We start from the raw sequence: 19,018 nt of genomic DNA on the forward strand, positions 1-19,018 counted from the left end.
ATTTAGATTTGTGAGTTTCATATGAGTAGTATAAATCTATAGAAAATCCTGCATGTACGTACACTACTGTAACACAACTCAATGCAAAAACAGAATCTATTGCACACAACAGTAATCTTGAAAACATGAACAGGGTGTGAAGTTTTTTTATTTACGTTATTCACACCACACACATCACAATCACTGTGCGGCATCATGTCGCTGAGCTGTTGCTCGCATCTCGTCCGTAATGATGGTGCGAGGTTGTCTTGCTCTCCCTCCTGGACCTTCTCCTCTCCCATGTTGGCCTTCTCCTCTTCCTCGTTGGTCGCTCCTCTTCCTCCTCTCATTTGAACTCCTCTTCCTCATTGGCCTGCTCCTCTTCTTCCAGGGCCAGCTCTTCTCCCTCCTCTGCATCAAATTCCTCTTCCCCTGCCTTCATCCATTGTGTTTGTTTGGAACCTTCAGCATACTGTGCACTCTGAACTTGCTTTTACATGTGGGTACAGCATTAGCAACAAGTGTCTTCAATTTTGAGTCATTGTGTGTAGTGAATGACGCCAGGTGTGTTCCCTGTGTTCAAAGATTGGTGACTGTGGCAAGCATTTTGCATCACATGGGCTTTCATTTGAGAATATGAGCAGAGTTGTTTTGCAACATGTGTTTTAGCAAGGAAAAATGTGTTTAGATTTATGAGTACAGAGGGTTGTGTTTTGTGAATTGTGTCTTCATGTGACATGTGTTTATGGTACTGGAATATGGTGGCTACATTTGGTAAATGTGTTTAGACTACTGGTCATTTGGGTTACAGGATTGGCTTTTGTGTTTTAACATTTGAGAAAAACTGTAATAGGTTGAAACTGTTTCATGGTGTTTAAACAGTTTTTTGGTGGACACAGTACATATCCTGGATCTGCTGTTGATGTACCAATTGCTTGTCTAATTTTTTGGATTTTTTCAGTGAAGAATTTGGCAAAGTCATTGCAGGCCATGGTCGAATGAAGTTCAGCTGCCACTGACACAGGAGGGTTTGTTAGCCTGTCAACTGTAGAAAATAAGACCCGAGCATTATGGCTGTTTTTAGTGATGATGTCAGAGAAGTAGGACCTCCTTGCATTCCTCAGTTGTAAATTATAATTGTGAAGTTTCTCTTTATAAATGTCATAATGAACCTGGAGGTTTGTTTTTCTCCATCTGCGCTCAGCTTTCCTACACTCTCTTTTTTCATTTTTCACCAGTGTGGAGTTTCTCCATGGAGACTTTTTCCTTCCAGAGATAACCTTCACCTTAATGGGAGCAATAGTGTCTAGGCATTATCATTAGAAGGCATAGCATACATCCACACTGGTATTCAAATGATACCCAGCTTTATCTATCCATGAAGCCAGATAATACACACCGATAGTTAAACTAAATGGTTTAAAATGGTTTAAAGGCAAAAAGACCCTATTTGAGGAAGCACAAAGAAATTGCAGCATGTGTTGGTATTAGCCTTAAAAATAGTTCTGGTACCAGAGGTTCCAGGGCTGAGTCTTCATTGATATATGAGTCTTTTTTTCCTTTAAGCTTGACTCAGTGCAGTCCTTCACACGCTTTGGTTTCTGTCACTTCCACAGTCACATTAACATCACCCTAAAAATTATTTTTTCCATTGTACTTTGTGAGATTTTGTTTTATTCAACTCCCATTGTGTTTTATGTGCTTTTGCAGCTTTTTTCTATTTCTGGGTGTTTTCTGAAGTTGCAGTGCTTTTGACCTCTCAGGGTCACCGTACAGATTATAGTCAGAAAGCATATCACATGGTTATTAGATTTTGAAACCGTCGAAAAAGGAAACCAAACAGGAAGCGTGATCATATATCAAACATTGTTTTTATGTGCTGACACTAAACTGAATATATATATATTGTTGCCTGAAGTTTTTTTTTTTCTTGAAAGCCTCATTTGACTACCAAATCAGTGCTTACAGCGCTTTAACTATAATTATACTGTACATATTTACATGGAGTTCATAGCTAAGCTGAACTGCTTGGCTGCCTATGGCTGCTTGTAGCTATATTTCTGTTTTGTTCTTTTATTCTTTCACTCTTTACCCTCCTGTTTCTCCTGCTGCCACTTGTTTTCACGTGTAGGTATCGGTCAGGGTGTGCCAGTGGTGGCACTGATCGTAGAAGGGGGTCCTAATGTGATCTCTATAGTGCTGGAGTACCTCAGGGACACTCCTCCAGTTCCTGTGGTGGTGTGCGACGGCAGCGGCAGAGCCTCTGACATCTTGGCCTTCGGACATAAATACTCAGAGGAGGGAGGGTAAGCACTCACATGTACACATTTTACAGGAGTGGAACGGCAAGCATGAATAGCGTATGAAAAAATTGGATGCACTGTAGATGTCAAGGGATTGTTTTAGATCAAAATATCTTTGAATATTTATGTGAGTTTGTATGCAGAAACTTGGGGAAAAAAATGAAACTTGCTTTAATAAAACACAAATGTGAGAATTTGTATTTCAACAAAGACTCAAGAGATTTGGTAGCTAAGAGTTCCAGTCAGCCTTGGTTTAACCTTCTGATATAATTTGCCTGTTTTCCTGTCACTCTGGCCCCGTTCTTGATACTCTCTTTTCTTTTTCCACACCTTTCTGCCTCTGCAGCATAATTAATGAGTCTCTAAGAGACCAGTTGCTGGTGACCATTCAGAAGACTTTCACCTACAGCCGCTCACAGGCTCAACATCTGTTCATCATTCTCATGGAGTGCATGAAGAAGAAGGAACTGGTGAGTCACTCCTTCTCAAACACTCCTTATGCATTTGCACATATACATTGTGGTAAACACATTGATGCAGAGCTGCAAATGCATATGTGCAGATGGAGGAAATGCAAGCTGATGAACAAAATATACATGATACATTAAAGCACAAGCAACCTGACACAGAAACACACAACATTCAGATACACTATTAAACAATTTATAACATAGTTATCACTATTCACCTCTGTAAAGATGCCTCAAAATGAACAAATATGGATTTGTCTAATGAAATGTTTACATCTTGAAACTGAAGCACTTATTTCTCCATCTTTTATGTATGTAAATCATGTAATGTCAAGTCAATGTAAATGTATTCAGATGACTTTCAGGACCAAATGGCCTTCAACTTGAGAATCTGTGCCCCCTTTTAAAGCATTCCACCAGAACAAATGTCTTGTGAAGGAATGCAGTCACACACATCCTTTACTCCTGGGAAGGAGTCCCAGTCCCTTTGAGAGTAGTCACATGACGCAAAGGTCTTATTAATGCTGTTAAATACTGTCTGTGGAGTAGGAATGTCTATCTGTGTGTATCTGTATATAATTATGTCTACACATCTACTAATGAAAAGTCATTTGCACTGCTCAATTCTTTAGCAAAAATAGAGAAAATTTGCATAACTTTCTGAAATGTGTTAACAGTGAACATTATTGAATGTTCCTGAAAAACCCAACCTAAATGTTCCTAATGAAAAGAAATGACACCACTGGGCAGCCTATTACATACACTGCTATACCCAAGGACTCTGTAGTGGTCCAACTCAACTGTGCATCCTGTTCCTGAGAACATCAGCTTAACTTTAAAAAGTTATTTTAAGCCAAAACGCACAAATTAACCAGAATGTTTTGTTAATAAATTGCAAATGTGTTCAAAAGACTGGATCATAAATGAGGAGGTCAGTAAAGCAAGGCAGCTGGTATAGTGTAGTGTTGTGTTAGTTGTAGTTATATGTTTATGCTCTGTCTAATGGTTTCTGTTTTTATTTTTTTAGTTATATCCAGTAAAAAACATTTTTAAAAAATCTGACATTTACTTCCTCAACATTTATTTCTAAAGCTATTTAAATCTTACTGAAGACAGACAGGTGAGAGTTATTGCTCAGACTAAGTAATTTCACTTCAGTTTTGTATTGAAATCAAATATTATACAGTACAGGGCAAAAGGCTTGAGCCACTGCTTATGTCTTTTTTCTTTTCCAGGAAAATGGGAAAATGGTGCAATGATTTATTGAAACATGTGCAAATTGTACGGTATGCAATATAAAATTCTAATGAGATGGAAAATCGATATTTGGTATGAGCTACCCACTCACATATATGCAATTGTGGCAAGGCTTGCAGTTTTGCAGGTTTGATAAGACATGCTGCGAGTAAAAGTGTACCACAATGTTACACCCAATCTACATGCACTCCTGCACAACCTTACACTCACTTTACAGCATAACACTGCAATATATTCACTCTGATACAAAAACACCCAGCAGCAGTACTAAGTCATTTGCTACTTGGTTGCTTTTGCCCCAATTTGGTTTAAACATAGTTCACTAGATGCTTTGTAAGGAAGGGAGTGTTTGCCAGATCAGTGATTTTTGGTACTGCTGGCAGATCGTGGCATTTTGCCTTTTAATTTGTAATCAGTATCATGCACACACACACTTTTCTTTACTTTAGTAAAATGCTTGAGCTTGAATCCAACACATATTTTGTGATTCAGTCAGTGTAATAATTACATTAAGTCAAAATCTATAGATATAGTACATGCACACACATAGTATACATGTAGCATTTTTGCAGGCAGCTCAGCTTTGGTCATGGCTGTGCAGCGTGTAAGTGGATTGATTACACTCTCAATGGGGTTCCAGTGGCTGACTGATCCTCAAATTAATAGATCCTCTGAACATAGTATACAAAAGCAGAACAATGACATGTGAATCATTCAGCAGGAGCAACTGTAAGGCCCAGATAATCCAACGCAGCCTCTCCCCGAACTCACAAAACTGTTATAAAAAGGGCATCTTTGCAGTGCTGTCAGTCCACAAACAGGACAGTCATTGTGATCTCCACACTACTGGATGACTTAAACATTTATATAGCAGCTGTCAGTTCACCAGATGCACAGGTTAGTCCAGATCAAAGCATTTCACAGGTTATTGACAAACTAGTAATTAAAGCTTGAAACCAATCTAATAAAAGAATGAAAGAAAATAAGAGCGCAAGAATAATTAATTTTATTTATGCTCTCACACACAATAAAACAATCCCTCAATAAAAAAATAAAAAAATAAAAAAAAATCATAAAGTGAATATAAAAATAACTGAAAATGTGAATTAAAGGATTTCAAGGTAAAAAAAATATATATATATATATTACCAGAAATAATTAATAATAATAATTCTAATAATTCTAAAAATATATATAAATAAAATTAAATAAGCAAATTGAATGAGGTAAGTAATTTCTATAAACCACACTAAAAAGCCAGCATAAAGAGGTACTTTTGTTTTTTAAAGACTTCCAGCTGCTCTCAGATCCTCTGGCACACTGGCTTGGGGCAAAAAAAAATATGCTTGATAGGTTTGTAGCTTGAACCCATCCGCTGGAACGTTGAAGACAATATAATTACACTGCTAAGCAAGACACAAATAGGCAAAGTTCTTCATGTTACTCGTGCACGGGAGAGACCGGACAGAGTGCCGTTCCTTCACTTGACCCCAGTTGCTCTCGTCCGTTCTCCCGTACCACTGTTCTTTTATTGAGGTTACATGAATATGCATAAGTTCATTAACATATGACGTCTACATACACACAAAGAGTACCTTGCCTGTGTGTGTGTGTGTGTGTGTGTGTGTGTGTGTGTGTATCTAGATGGTTCATCCTAGATAACACGGTGAGGAAGTCCTGCAGTTCATCTAAACAAAGAGCACTTAGACTAGAACAGACGCAACTACGTTAATCCTACCATAAAACAATAAGACACGGTATGACCTCTCATGCTCCCAAAGTGCTGTCTAATACACACAAAGTTTGCAGACTATCAAGGATCAAAACCTCTACCAATCTACAACTAATTACAAAACTCTAAGCATATATAAGTAAATATTTCTAAGCATAAATGACAATCAACAATACAAATCTAACAATGCTAAAAGCTGTCTCGCTGAAGGTTTTTCTTCTGCACTTTGGAACAACTGAAGGACTTGTGCCAGAGGACATTAAGAGTCATACTGCTTCAGACTAAGTATACGAGCCATAAATACTGAAGCAATTCCACGAATTTCTTTAAACCAAGTTAAAGAATTTTAAAATAATACAGAAACTGACAGGCAACCAAAGTAAGGTCTTAAAGTGTTCTGTCTTTAAACACTTGACTGCAGAGTTTCTGAATCACCTGCAGTCAAGTTATAACAGCATTTGGGTTTAGCAGAACATTCCAGTCCTGTTTGATATACACACATCCATAAGTTTCTCTGTGTCACTTAGATATAAAATATTTATGAGCTAATAAAAGGAAGATTAGGAAAGAGACCCTACACAAGATCTAAGTTATAGATTTTTGTTTCCTGCTTGTTGGCTTGGGGCAAGTCCAGGAGAATTCTTTTTTTTTTTACTTGTTTCACTCTCTGAACTTAAGAACCTATAAATAAACATTTATTTTGGTTCACTTTTATCCAACTTGAGCTTTAATGAGTTTGATGATATCTGGACAAAAATATATAAAACACAATTTGAAATGCAACCAATTGGTCGTCATCAGATGCAGGGGTAATAAACCTTCTGTGTAAACCTGTGCGTGTAACTGATGCATCTTTAGGCTTAATGGAAGAAAAAACTAAACCGAAAGACATAATCATCCTTGGCTTGTAATCTTAACAGTGCAATTCAACATTTATTAAGGACATAAAAGTTTGATTTAAAAAGTTGACTTTTGTATTTCCCAGCAATTTCTGCATCTCTCATAAAAGTGTCGTTTTTGTAGCCCATCTGCCATACAGAGAGTATCAAAGGTGTTTTTTTGAAAGGAGAGAAATGGATATGGTTATCTCTCTGCTGCCTATTACCTTTCTGTTTCTCTTACTGTGATGATTTTACCACCCTCCTAACTTGCCAAACTAATAGGCATCACATGAGCTTCCCCTCCACTCGCGCTCACAGCATGTCTCTGTAGAATACATTTCAGGCTGCATTTTTCAGCTGCTTTCTTCACGAGTATATGACAGAACAGATGCTTCCCTATTTCTGCCCAGCTGCCTATAAAGACATCGTAATAGTTCACGTTCACTTGCTGTAACCACTAACCTAAAGTGTATTTTTAGCTCTCCGGGCTTTTCTTCACCATGTGTTTTACAAATACAGTATAATTATTGTGTTGTGTGTTTTGAGCTCTGCCAAACACAACCGATCTGCAGCTCAGTAATATACCTCCAGCTATACATCCAGCTTTTCCACTAACCTGCTTCTTATGTGATGCTTTGAGTATAGACTGAAAACTCTTAACTTTATTGTACCTTTAATAATGAGTTTTGACACCTCAGTATATATCAATAAAAAGGTGTTTTGACAACCATTAGAAGGATCCAGGTTTTTCCAAGAGCAGCTACATAAGAAGAAACCACCCCCACTAACTTCTGATGATGCACACCCAGGTATTTGTTCTGTAAGCAGGCTTGAAATGTGATAGAAACCGTTCACTTTTCTAAGGAAATATTTGAAACTCAAATTTTATTTTCTAGCCATATGCAAACTGCACAAAAACCACTCACTTGATAACGATAGAAAGATAGAAAGCTGTGGTACATCTCTCCTTAAAGATCTGTCTGTATGTGAACTCTGCAGAACCACAAACTATTACAATTACTATTTACCAAGTGCACTAAGTATAATATAATGTGGTATTACGGTGATTATTCAGCACCCATAGAATTAGGTAGTATCCAACACCCACGGGAGTAGTCAGATCACACAACAAGCTTGTCGTCATATCCGAAGCAGTAGCGAGTTAATCCTGAGTCTTTGCACTGGTCTGAAAGGGGCAAGTGTGGAAGAGAAAGACAAAGAACAATTGTGAGTCTATATGGCTCTCTGTCAGAAGGCCTTTGCTTTGATTTTTGACTCTGTGGCAGAGACACCCAAGTAGAAAAGATCTAGACCGCAGGTGACTGGCTGTGTGTGTGTGTACTGAAGAGGTCTAGTGAAGAGAAACAGGAAGACCAAAGAAAGGCTGTGTCTTATTTTGCTTTACCTTATTTCCAGCATGTTGGTTTATTTATGTGGACAGTTTGTGCTTCAGTCATTTTCTTGTTGGCTCTCTTTTGTTTATTGCACTTAATGTTTTTTACACTGCATGAAGAGGGCCTAAAGTACACACTTTTTCAAGACATTTTTGCCACGCTGGAATGAAGACAAGGTAGTTTAGGGGTAAAGTTAATCGGTGACTAATATGCACCTTTTGAGTTAGATGTAAATTGCTCTCACATGAAATTTATTGCATACACTCACCAGCCACTTCCTTTAGTTGCGTCTTGTTTGTATTGGGTTGGATACGCTTTTGCTTTCAGACCTGTTTTAAATCTTCATGACATAGATTCAACAATCTGCTGGGAGGACGCCTCAGCGTGGACTCAACTCGAAAGTGGACTTTCTGGTCCACGTTGAGATGATGGCATCTCACTGTTGCTGCAGATGTGGGATATGTAGAAGCCATTTGAATGCAGTGAACTCACTATCATGTTCAAGAGACCAGTTTAAAGTTTTTTGGGCCTTATAGCATGGCACCTCATAATGCTAGAAGTAGCCATCAGAAAGGTACACTTTGGCCATAAAGGGATGCATGTGGTCAGCAACAACACTCAGGCTGACTGTGGTGTTTGAACAAAGCTTAGTTGGTACTAAGAAGCCAAACGTATGCTGAGAAAATATCCCCCATACCCTCAGGCCACCAGCATCTGTGTGATCTATACAAGGCAGGGTGGATCCCTGGTTTCGTGTTTCCTGTTTCCATTTCCTGTTCTTAACTGACAGGAGTGGCACATGTGTGGTCTTCTGCTACTGTGGGCCCTTCTTCACTTGTGCATTCCGATTCTGCATACCTTGGTTGTTGCAAGTGATCTTTGAGTGATCCTTGACTTCCTATCAGGTCAAAGCAGTCTGGCCATTATCTCTGACCTCTGATCAACATGTCAGTTTTGCTCAGAGAACATCTGCTCACTGGATATTTTCTCTTTCTCACACCCTTGTCTGTAAACCCTAGAGATGGAGGTGTGGGAAAATCCCAGTAGATCAGCAGTTTCTGAAACACTCAGGCCAGCCTATCTTGCACTAACAACCATACCATGTTCAAAGTCACTTAAATCATCATTCTTCCCATTCCAAACCTGAGTTTGAACTTCAGCAGGTTATTTTGACCATATCTATATGTCTACATGCATTAAACTGCTGGCATTGGCTGATTAGCTATTAGCATTAATGAGCAGTTGAACAGGTGTAGCTAATGAAGTTTGCTGGTGAGTGCATAATAAATGCATTGACAGACGTCAAGCCATATCTCACTTTTTAACGTGTCTTGGTGAAGAACAAGATTTAGATAGGTGGGGGGTCCTTAATATATATCACTGCAGCGTAGTTGCATGAAAGGATTCACCTCAGACTTCCCAAATTTATCTTTATTGTAACTCACACTGCTGTTAGTGCTTTACAACCCACAGGCTTTTTAAAATGTCATTATTCTGGACAGAATAACTGGACAGAATTAATCTCTGCCTTTGAAATAAAATGAGGGTCAGGCCTGTCTGCTGGGTGGTTTTCTGGGGGACTTATTTCCTATAAGACTTAGAGACATTTGGGATTGGTCAACATCTGTCCAGCATTTCAGATGAATTAGGAAGCCTTTCAGGCATTTATATCAAGCTAACAAATGCTCATCAGTTATAACCGCTATCACCCGTTTTCTCTTCCTCCCTGTCCTGCATGTAGCACTCTGCAGTAATAGTAGAGCTGGTAAGCTCTGAGAGAAACTGTAGCATAACCATAAATAACTGCAAAATAGCTCTTAAGGGCACTTAAATGTGGGAAATACATCAAATGCTTTAATTGTTTATTTATGCATTTTTTTTCTGTTGTTGATCTTGGTTGATGATAAATATCTCACACCTGTGACTTTAGTGACATGAACACATGACAGGACATAGTGCTGAGCCACCCATAAAGTGGTGTTTCTTGCTTTCATGGCACCAACCAGAAGAGATTTAAGGCTGAAGCACAAAAAAGAGTTTATATTAAACTGCCAACTACATATTTTTTACTTATTATTGCTGTTCTGTATCATTAATCTTTTTATCATCAGTGTCATTATTTTCTTATGTATTATATTAAATTCTCTATCAGATGAACATTAAAACCACCTGCCTTATGAAGTCTAGGTGAACCAACAGTGCTTTGGACATCACATCCCACAGTAACATCCACATGAATGGCAGAACCCTGGGATTCCCAGCAGATCATTGCATTGTAACGGGATGATGGGACTAGACACTGACTGTGTCAGTTGGGTTAATGTTGTGTGATTGGTGTGATTACTGCACCCCCCCCCCCCCCACACACACACACACACCCCAGCCCACTTGGCTCTCAGAGTATGTCCAAGCTTTGTATAAATAAAAGTAAAACCATCTCTGTTTCTTTAATTCGGATTAAATATTGAGGAGGAACCACCAGCCCACAATGTTCCTCCACAGTCCTGACAAGAGATACTAAGAAAGAGTAGGAGGAAAATGAGAGCAAACGAGCGACTTAAATAGACCATGAGGGAGAGGGAGAGAGCAAGTGGGAGGGAACATGGTAGGGACAGATGGAGGGAAAGAGGAGGGGATGTAGGGAGGGATGAGGCAGGGGGGGAAATGGTTTGGCTATATAGCAAATGGGAAATGAGGTACGCAGAGAGTTTGAGGCACAAACAGAGGGAGACAATTCCTTGGTTCATTATCAGCAGGGCAGTTTATCAGTTTAAAATTTCATGAGTAGAGAAACTTATTTCCCTCGTTCCTCTGTTTCTCGCTGTACTGAAAGCTATTGGTTTATGGTTTCTCCCAGAAAGAAAGAAATATACATGTAAATAATTTATGGTTAAAATTCATCCAGATGAAACCATTAGCAGAGTTTTGTCAGACTTGAACTTTTACCATTGTTATTGCATGAGCCGCAGAAGACGATTCAGAAACCCGTGATTGTGTGTTTGGCCAGTGTCAGCAGGATCTTTGCCTGTTAAATGAAGATGAATGTTTTGCAATCAGCTCAGCTCGCTGGAGTATGAAGAGCTGTTTTCTGATCCTCAGGGTATGCAGCATAGCACCTCTGAAGATGCAAGAATCCTGCCTGTTCCTCTTTAATTTCACATATCAATCTTCAATTTGCCAACACAACATCTCGCTCCTTCTGGCTTCCATTTGCTTCACGCACGCTTCCTCTTTCCTGCCGCCTTTTCTCTCAATCCCTGCCTCCACTTGTCTCCCTCTTCTTGTCATTAATGCGTCTTTTCTTAGTTCCTCTATTCTTGTCAAAAGACAGCTGGAATCCACAACAGATGGGTGAATTTATGCCTTGAGTGGAAGAGCAAAAATATTGAAACTGTGTCTACCACTGTGCTAAAGTTGTTTGCTCCCAGTAAGTACTCAAGAGCGTCTTTCAGTGTATGAGGTGAGAAAAAGGAAAAGCTGCCTGTTTACTTTCGCTCACATTTATTGATGACTCTCTGTGGGATTGCTGAGATTAAAGCAGCCTTGCATTGTCTCAGAGGATATGTAGCTCAGCTTCTGAGCAGCAGTTTCCCAGCCATAGCAGGTAGCTCATATGCACGGGGTCACCTTGGGGATGTAATTGGAGGGAGTGACGAGGGATGAGGCAGTGGGCAAAGGATGAAGGGGCAGCATGCCAGTGAGAGGCTGCTGTAAGATTAGTGATTGACAAAAAGATGCTGGGTGGAAGAGAGAGCAGAAGCTATAATCATCGTTCATCTACCACATTATCTTTCATTGTAGTCCTGAAGGAATTTGACCAAGAGTCATGTGTGTGTGTGTGTCAGGGAGTGATTGTAGGGGAATTCTTCAACCCACTAATGATAACTACAGGGTATAATGGACAAAAAGCCAGATTGGTTGAAATTAGACACGCACCCAAACACACCCTTAACAGCTGTAGATCTAGCTGCCCTCTCTGCCTTCAGATATTCTTTCCCTTTTGTCAGTATGAGCAGTTCTTTCTGTAAATCATGTTGTCAGAAGGTCACACATTTCACATACGCCATTTGACTTTTTCAAGCCTCTACACAGGAGCACAGATGAGACTAATCAGTCTCTTAAACTCATAGTCATGCACGCACACTTGGAAAGACTTTAACATGGGATCTACAGATGGCTCCCTAAATGTGTTGTCAGTGTCTATTAGAGTGCAGGCAATGAGTCTGGCATTGTGGCAAATGATGCTCAAGCCACTGGCCACACTATGAAAATGCACACAGGTGCACTGTAACTCCAGGAAGCTAATGAAATTACGCTCTGCACCAGCGACTCACTGGTATCAAGAAGATCTCAATTGATACCTTTACATCTCATTACACTTCTATTTCACCTCTGGAAAGACCCCATGATTAGATGGGCACATGACCACCACATGCACATGAGCATGCACGCACCTAAAAGCTACCCTTATTAGCAATTAGTTTTTGTTCAAATGAGCAAAGAGCCAATATAAACAGATAATGTAAAATATCAATGTGGACTTGAATTACTTGTGTTCACTTAGTGTGAAAGCGGGAACGAGATATAGAGGGATAAAGAGGAGGGTTAGCCTACAACATTGCAGCATTGCCCAAGGGATGCAGCGGCAACAGCAGCAGCAAAGACTGCGGATTCCTGGAGCCCCACGAAATGAAGGCATTTGGGGTGGGGGTGTAGATGGGAAAGAAGATGTGCTGCGGGGAGGGAGGTGGGAGGAGATGGATGGCTGGTTGTAAGGGATTAGAGGAATAGCTCATCAAGCATTCAGAACACGGATTCTCTCATGCTCCCACAAGGTGCCTTTCACACATGCACACATATGAGCACGTGGGCCCACACGCTAACGCCATTACGTGTGCGCTGTTGCTATTTCTGACTTTTAAAAAAATCAAGAAAACCCACAGCATTTCTCAAATTACCCTCTCAGCTGACTTTAGCTCGCATCCATCGCACCATTTGTTCATTCTCACACATGATATAAAATATGCAGCAAATAAAGATCTAAACTGGGCAGTGAGTAAAATATTCCCTTTAAGCCTAATCCGAAAAGTGTACGACACAGCGGAAAAAAAGACCAGAATGAACTGTGTTAGGGGAGAAAACCTGCAGTTCTTATTCATTTGAACCTCCTCCCTTTTGTGTTTTTACTCGTTCTCCTCAGTTGCCTCCTCAGCAAATCCCTTCATTCCCTCTTTCCAGTGAACAGGCTGCTTGTGGAGTTCTCTCTATAAGAGCCAAGAGAGAGGGGGACTACCGTACAGTACATGAGAGGATTTCGTCAGCTCTCCCCTTTTCCTCCACCAAGCACCTCAGCAGAAGTGTTTTTAGTGAAGCAGTTTAATCCAGCAAATAAGAGCACACACGATGTAGCTATATTACTTTCTTTATATGCTATGAGCATACATTAAGACATTTGCTCCAACAAGAATCACATGACTCAAAACTAAAGCTGCTTTGCTTTCACAGGAACAACCTCACCTCACTCCCAGACGCTCTCGCTTTTCTGTCTCCTTGACTTTCTTCTGTGTGTGTGTCATTGTCTGGTCATTGTCTCACAGATAACAGTTTTCCGGATGGGATCGGAGGGTCATCAAGACATTGACCTTGCCATTCTCACTGCGTTACTCAAAGGTGAGTATGTTGGTACGTGTGTGTGTTTGGTGTTTGTTGAAGCATGAGTCCACAGTGAGTGACTTCAATTTCACTCCTCAAATGTTGTTATTTGGCAGTTTCTTTACATGAAGGGAAGATGACTGTTTCAGAAAGCGTTCCTTCCTCATACACTGTTCCAGTTAGTTGCTCAAATCACACAGGTTTCTGTGGTTACACCTCATAGCTCTGGAATAAAACACAGAGAAATCTGTCTGATCTCATCAGCCAGTCACATGGCAGCAACGCAATGCTTTTAGGTGTGTAGACAGAGTCAAGACGACCTGCTGAAGTTCAGCCTGAGCATCATAACAGGAAACAAAGGTTTAACATTTAAGTGACTTTGAGTCATGGTTGTCGGAAAGAGACGGGCTGGACTGAGTATTTCAGAAACTGGGATCCATTGCGATTTTCCCGTAAATCCATCTCTAGAATTTTCAGAGAACTGTGCGAAAATATCTGGTGAGCTGAATTTCTCTGGGTGAAAATTCCCTGTTGATCCCAGAGCTCAGAGCAGAATGGACAGACTGCTTCAAGCTGATTGGAAGCCAACAATAAATCACATAGTGATTATACAGCCAACATATACAGAAGAACACTTTAAAACGTAAGACACATCAAATCTGGTAGCAGATGGTTTTCCAGAAGCAGAAGAACAGGTGCCACTCCTGTCAGCTCAGAGCATCAACAGTTACCCCAGAATTGGTCTATAGATATGACAAACTTTGCCTGTTATGTTGAGTCTAGATTTCTGCCAAAACATTCTGATAGTAGAGTCAGAATTTGACGTAAACAGCATGAAAGCATTGAGCCTTCCTGCCTTTTATCAATGGATCAGTCTGCTGGTGCTGGCATAATAGTGTGGGGGTATTTTCTTGGCTTGCTTGGTGCCCCTTGTACCAGCTGAGCATGGTTTAAATGGCACAAGCCGCCTAAGTATTGTTGCCGAAAATGCCCATCCCTTTATGACCACATGCAGTATAAAGCATCTTCTGATGGGTGCTTTCAGCATGATGACACGTCACAAAGCTCAAATCGCCTCAAACTTTTTTCTTGAACATGACAATGAGTTCAGTGTATCCAAATGGCCTCCACAGTCACCAGATCTAAATCCAATAGAGCATCTTTGGGATCTGGTGAAATGGAAGATTCACATCATGGATGTGCAGCCAGCAAATCTGTAGCAACTATGCTATCATGTCAATATGGACCAAAATCTCTGAGGAGTATTTCCAGGAGTATTTTAAGTCAGTCCTGAAAGCAAAAGGTGGTCCAATCTAATGCTACCAAGGTGTAACTAACAAAGTGAGTGGTGAGTGTATATTTAGGTGTCTAATTGTTTAAGTAATTACTTAAACACAAAGGGGTTGCAGCTCTAGTTTCCCAACAGCTACAGTATTAAAGCCATTACAGGCAGGCTTACAGTGAGCTCAGCTTTCTCATTTTGTATGCTAATTAAAAACCTGAGATAAAAATAACACCTGTAAAATCATCAATTAGCGCAAACACAGCTGCTTATTACCTCTGTGGCCAGAGACAAGTAATTCCAGGATGACACTGCCAGTCCCCAGTAAGTGCCCTGTCTTTTGTGGCATTTTCTTTGAAGAATATATTTGCATTTAAGTTGCACTTATGAAATACATTTTCATGAGGTAAAAAAGTTCTTTGTGAAAGCCATATATCATCTAAGCACAGCTCATGTTGTAAAATATCTTATATTTACACATGTACAGAACCTTATGTGGCATGGCCGTTCAAGGGCTGCTGTCATGGCCAAAAGATTTGGACCACGAGGAGTTTAAACTCTCTTTTAAAGGAGAACCACTGAGTACTCTGGGACTGCACGTCAGATCACCTTATAAAATATCTCATAAATTGCTACTCAGAGACAAACTAATAGTGATTTAAAGGCTCATATCCTTGTTGTTTCCTCCTCCATTTATCACACTGCAACGCATTCTATTTAATCAGCACGACAACATGAGGACTGACACTGAAATATGCACAAAGAAACACTGAAGAACAAACCATTATCACTAGCCCTGCGTCATATGCTGTTGGTCTTTGCTGTGACAGTAAAACACTTCACACCCACTGAGTTATGGACTACAAGACTTCTAAAGTAGCTCTGGCACGGAGAAGTTTACATTTTTAGGGTATATCCCACAACAGCCCTTTCCTGTTTAATGGTTTGTTCCTCTCCAAATCACTGTTTGTAAGTATTCATTAATACTGGCCATGAATGATTCACAAGTACTGCCATTTTTGAGATGCTCTGAACAGTTGTCTGGGCACAAAAATTTGGAACTTGGAAAAAAAAATGCTCAGTCTTCCCATTCTCCTAGATCCAATACATTGACTGTGAGTGGACATAATGCTTTGGTTCATGTGCGTACACTTGTAAAAAGGCTCATATTCGAGCTGTTCTGTAACAAATTCCTATACATTTGTTAATAATAATGAAAAATTACCAAAGTAAACCACACACACACACGAGTGGGAGAGAGAGGGGATCCATGGATCCATTTGCTCAATTGGTTGTTCAGTAGGTTGTATTGATTGTGGTTTCTGTTGCTTCTTCTATGCTCACAGGAGATTGCATGCATTTTCTCTTCCTGTCACACACTCACATACACACACACACTAGAGACTAGAAGTACAGACATCATGCCTGCATGCCAAGGATCAGTGATTCCTGTGGGAGTGCTTAGAAATTCAACACATATGATTGGCTGTCTCAGGAATTGTTCCCTAGAGGAACATGCCAGTCCACAGACAAGGAAAAAGTGCAAAAGAGTAGCTTGCAGTCATGATGAATAATTTCTTTGGCCCATCCATTAATTATCTTCATTCCAAACTCTTTTTCTCCCATTCTGTTACCTTTTCTATATATACATAAGGTTATTGTGTTTAATGAGATCTGCTATTCATGTCTATTCACATTGTTAGAGAAGCTTTTGTGAATAAGTGAAGGAAGAATGTGAAATCAAAGAGCAAAAAGGCAAAATAGCAAAAAGAACATAATTAAAAAGAAATTAGAAAAATTAAAAATGAGTTAGGGGCAAAATTGTCTTATGGTCAACAGCACGGGGGCCATTTCAGATGCAATTCTCATTCTGCAGCTGCATGAATGAGATGTGTTCAAGGCTTTTAGTGTAAAATGAAATCGGTCACATCCTGCCTGAGAGCTTTTTAAAACACTGGATTAGACTCCTTCGCCAAGGAACTAAGCCACTGCCTGGGGCTCAACAAAAAAACAAAACATCACAGTCAGGAACGCACAGAGTGGAGCGAACTGAGCAAGAATCGAAGAAAGAGAATTTAAGGGGTGAGCGCAAGCCTCTGTAAGAAAGATAGAAAGATTAAGAAAAGTGGAAGGAGACCTCGCAGAGAGGAAACAGCAACTACACACAGATGGTGCAAGTGTGGTGAGGTGGGAGTAATTGATGGCCTGCTGTCTGGGGTAGTCAATATCCTAAAGATTGGGTACATAAAGTCAGTTGACTTCAGTCCAACCCTGCAGGCAGAGAGAATGAAGTCGCAGGCCTTTGATAAAGCAGGACCTCCTTTCCTTTTAATATATACACATATCCCCTAAAACTCCTATTAGTGGGCACTGCTTATTATCATCTTGTCAAACCGGGGATATTATTGTGCTTTAACTTACAGTTGATTTGTCAGAAGGCTAAAAAAATCAATTTCTTCCTTTGTGTTTTTCTTGTTTTTCTCTGTTTGCACTACGTATTGTTGGGAACAGCAGGCTGTGATCTTGAATTACGTCTCATTAGTCAGCATTTGCTGAGATGTGTTGGTACAAACAGGTACAACGACAAAAACTAATATCTCTCATGGACTGACTGTCTAGTCACTTCAAATGCTGTAAGTGCTTTTTTTTTATGCAACCTTGAAAAACTGAGTTAATTCCAAAATACAGTATTAGACGACAGAAAACAAGAGGGGAGAGAAAAAGGAAATGACAGGAGTCCATGAATACATTCGAACCACAGTGCAATTTCATTATGATATTAATTTCAGTCACAGTCACCATTTAGAGAAAAATAGCTCAACAGATTTACACAAATCTTGTAAACAAGGTATTTTGTTCCACCCAGCATTACACTCAATTTAATCCACTCACACTCTTTTGTTATTATTATTATCATTTTAATCTTGCATTTGTATACATTGGAGTTTCTTTACTTTGGCTTCTAGTTATGTTACTGATATGTTTTCTGGAGGATCGAAGTGAAGGATCAGAGTACTGTAAATGTTTTTGGACACAGAAATCAAAGGAAAAATGTGTATTCCACATTTTCTGCAGGGATGAGGTAGAGTGTTAAAGAAATGCTTATATCAGTGAGTAAAGACGGGTTCTTCTGTTTTACAGACGACAAGCGCAGCAAAGGCACAACACTTTTCAAAAGAGCTTCAAGTAGACCAAACCTTTGTCTTGTCACAATAACATTTTGCAGTTTAGCCAAGCACTTCAGCAAAATAATTCATGAGCGTTAACCTTGGCAGTCCCACTGCAGCACTTTACAAATATACAAATTCTGCAGAGTAATAAATCAACACAATGTCCATTTAGAATAATCATAAAAAATTATTTCTTTTGGTTGACTCTGACATATTAATGTTGATATATTGATCAAAGATATAGATGTGGCAGTGAGGACATACTAGAATATATACTTATATTTTATAGCTGTGTTTCTCCTAAAGAAAAACTTGTATGTGTAACAATCCATACCAGGTGCTAATGCTTCAGCCCCAGATCAGCTGAGTTTGGCTTTGGCGTGGAACAGAGTGGACATCGCACGGAGTCAGATCTTCATCTACGGACAGCAGTGGCCTGTAAGAAGCAGATACAGTATAAGCCAGAATATATGTGATGTATACATACTGTGTTATTACTTATATTCACAGGATGTTTGAACCTGATTTATTCGCACTGACGTCTCAACTCTGAGTTTCACAGTAGTTGAATTTGAACTTAATGCTAATACTGCTCTAATAATTATAACAATAATAGCTCATGATGCTCAAAGTTGTTTACATGAGAAGAAATACTTGATGCAGTTCTTGTGTATAGGATGTGATATCACTGTATACTGCGTATGTCCTAGGTTGGTTCCCTGGAGCAGGCGATGCTGGATGCCTTAGTTCTGGACAGAGTTGACTTTGTCAAGCTACTGATTGAAAATGGAGTCAGCATGCACCGTTTCCTCACTCTTTCCAGGCTGGAGGAGCTCTATAACACGGTAATGACAAGCATAAAGTGTTGAAAACACGCTTTAAAAAAAAAACAAAACCT

At 39.7% G+C, this 19,018-nt stretch overlaps 1 protein-coding gene across 4 annotated transcripts in view; it reads left to right on the plus strand.

Annotated features, from left to right (window-relative positions):
* The window catches only part of trpm3 (transient receptor potential cation channel, subfamily M, member 3), a 131,577-nt gene that overhangs the window by 84,539 nt on the left and 28,020 nt on the right, over window positions 1-19,018 (plus strand). For all 4 annotated transcript variants that reach the window (XM_085475090.1, XM_085475091.1, XM_085475092.1 and 1 more), the window contains exons 7-11: window positions 2,111-2,285; window positions 2,629-2,752; window positions 13,614-13,686; window positions 18,458-18,558; window positions 18,831-18,965. In XM_085475090.1, coding sequence (XP_085331216.1) covers window positions 2,111-2,285; window positions 2,629-2,752; window positions 13,614-13,686; window positions 18,458-18,558; window positions 18,831-18,965 — 608 coding nt within the window. The remainder of the gene's footprint in view (window positions 1-2,110; window positions 2,286-2,628; window positions 2,753-13,613; window positions 13,687-18,457; window positions 18,559-18,830; window positions 18,966-19,018) is intronic.

This window comes from Copadichromis virginalis, linkage group LG12, assembly GCF_057382275.1.
Source record: "Copadichromis virginalis isolate Kocher_CV1m ecotype Utaka linkage group LG12, C_Virginalis_male_GT1.1, whole genome shotgun sequence".
In the NCBI taxonomy this organism is placed as follows: Eukaryota; Metazoa; Chordata; class Actinopteri; order Cichliformes; family Cichlidae; genus Copadichromis; species Copadichromis virginalis.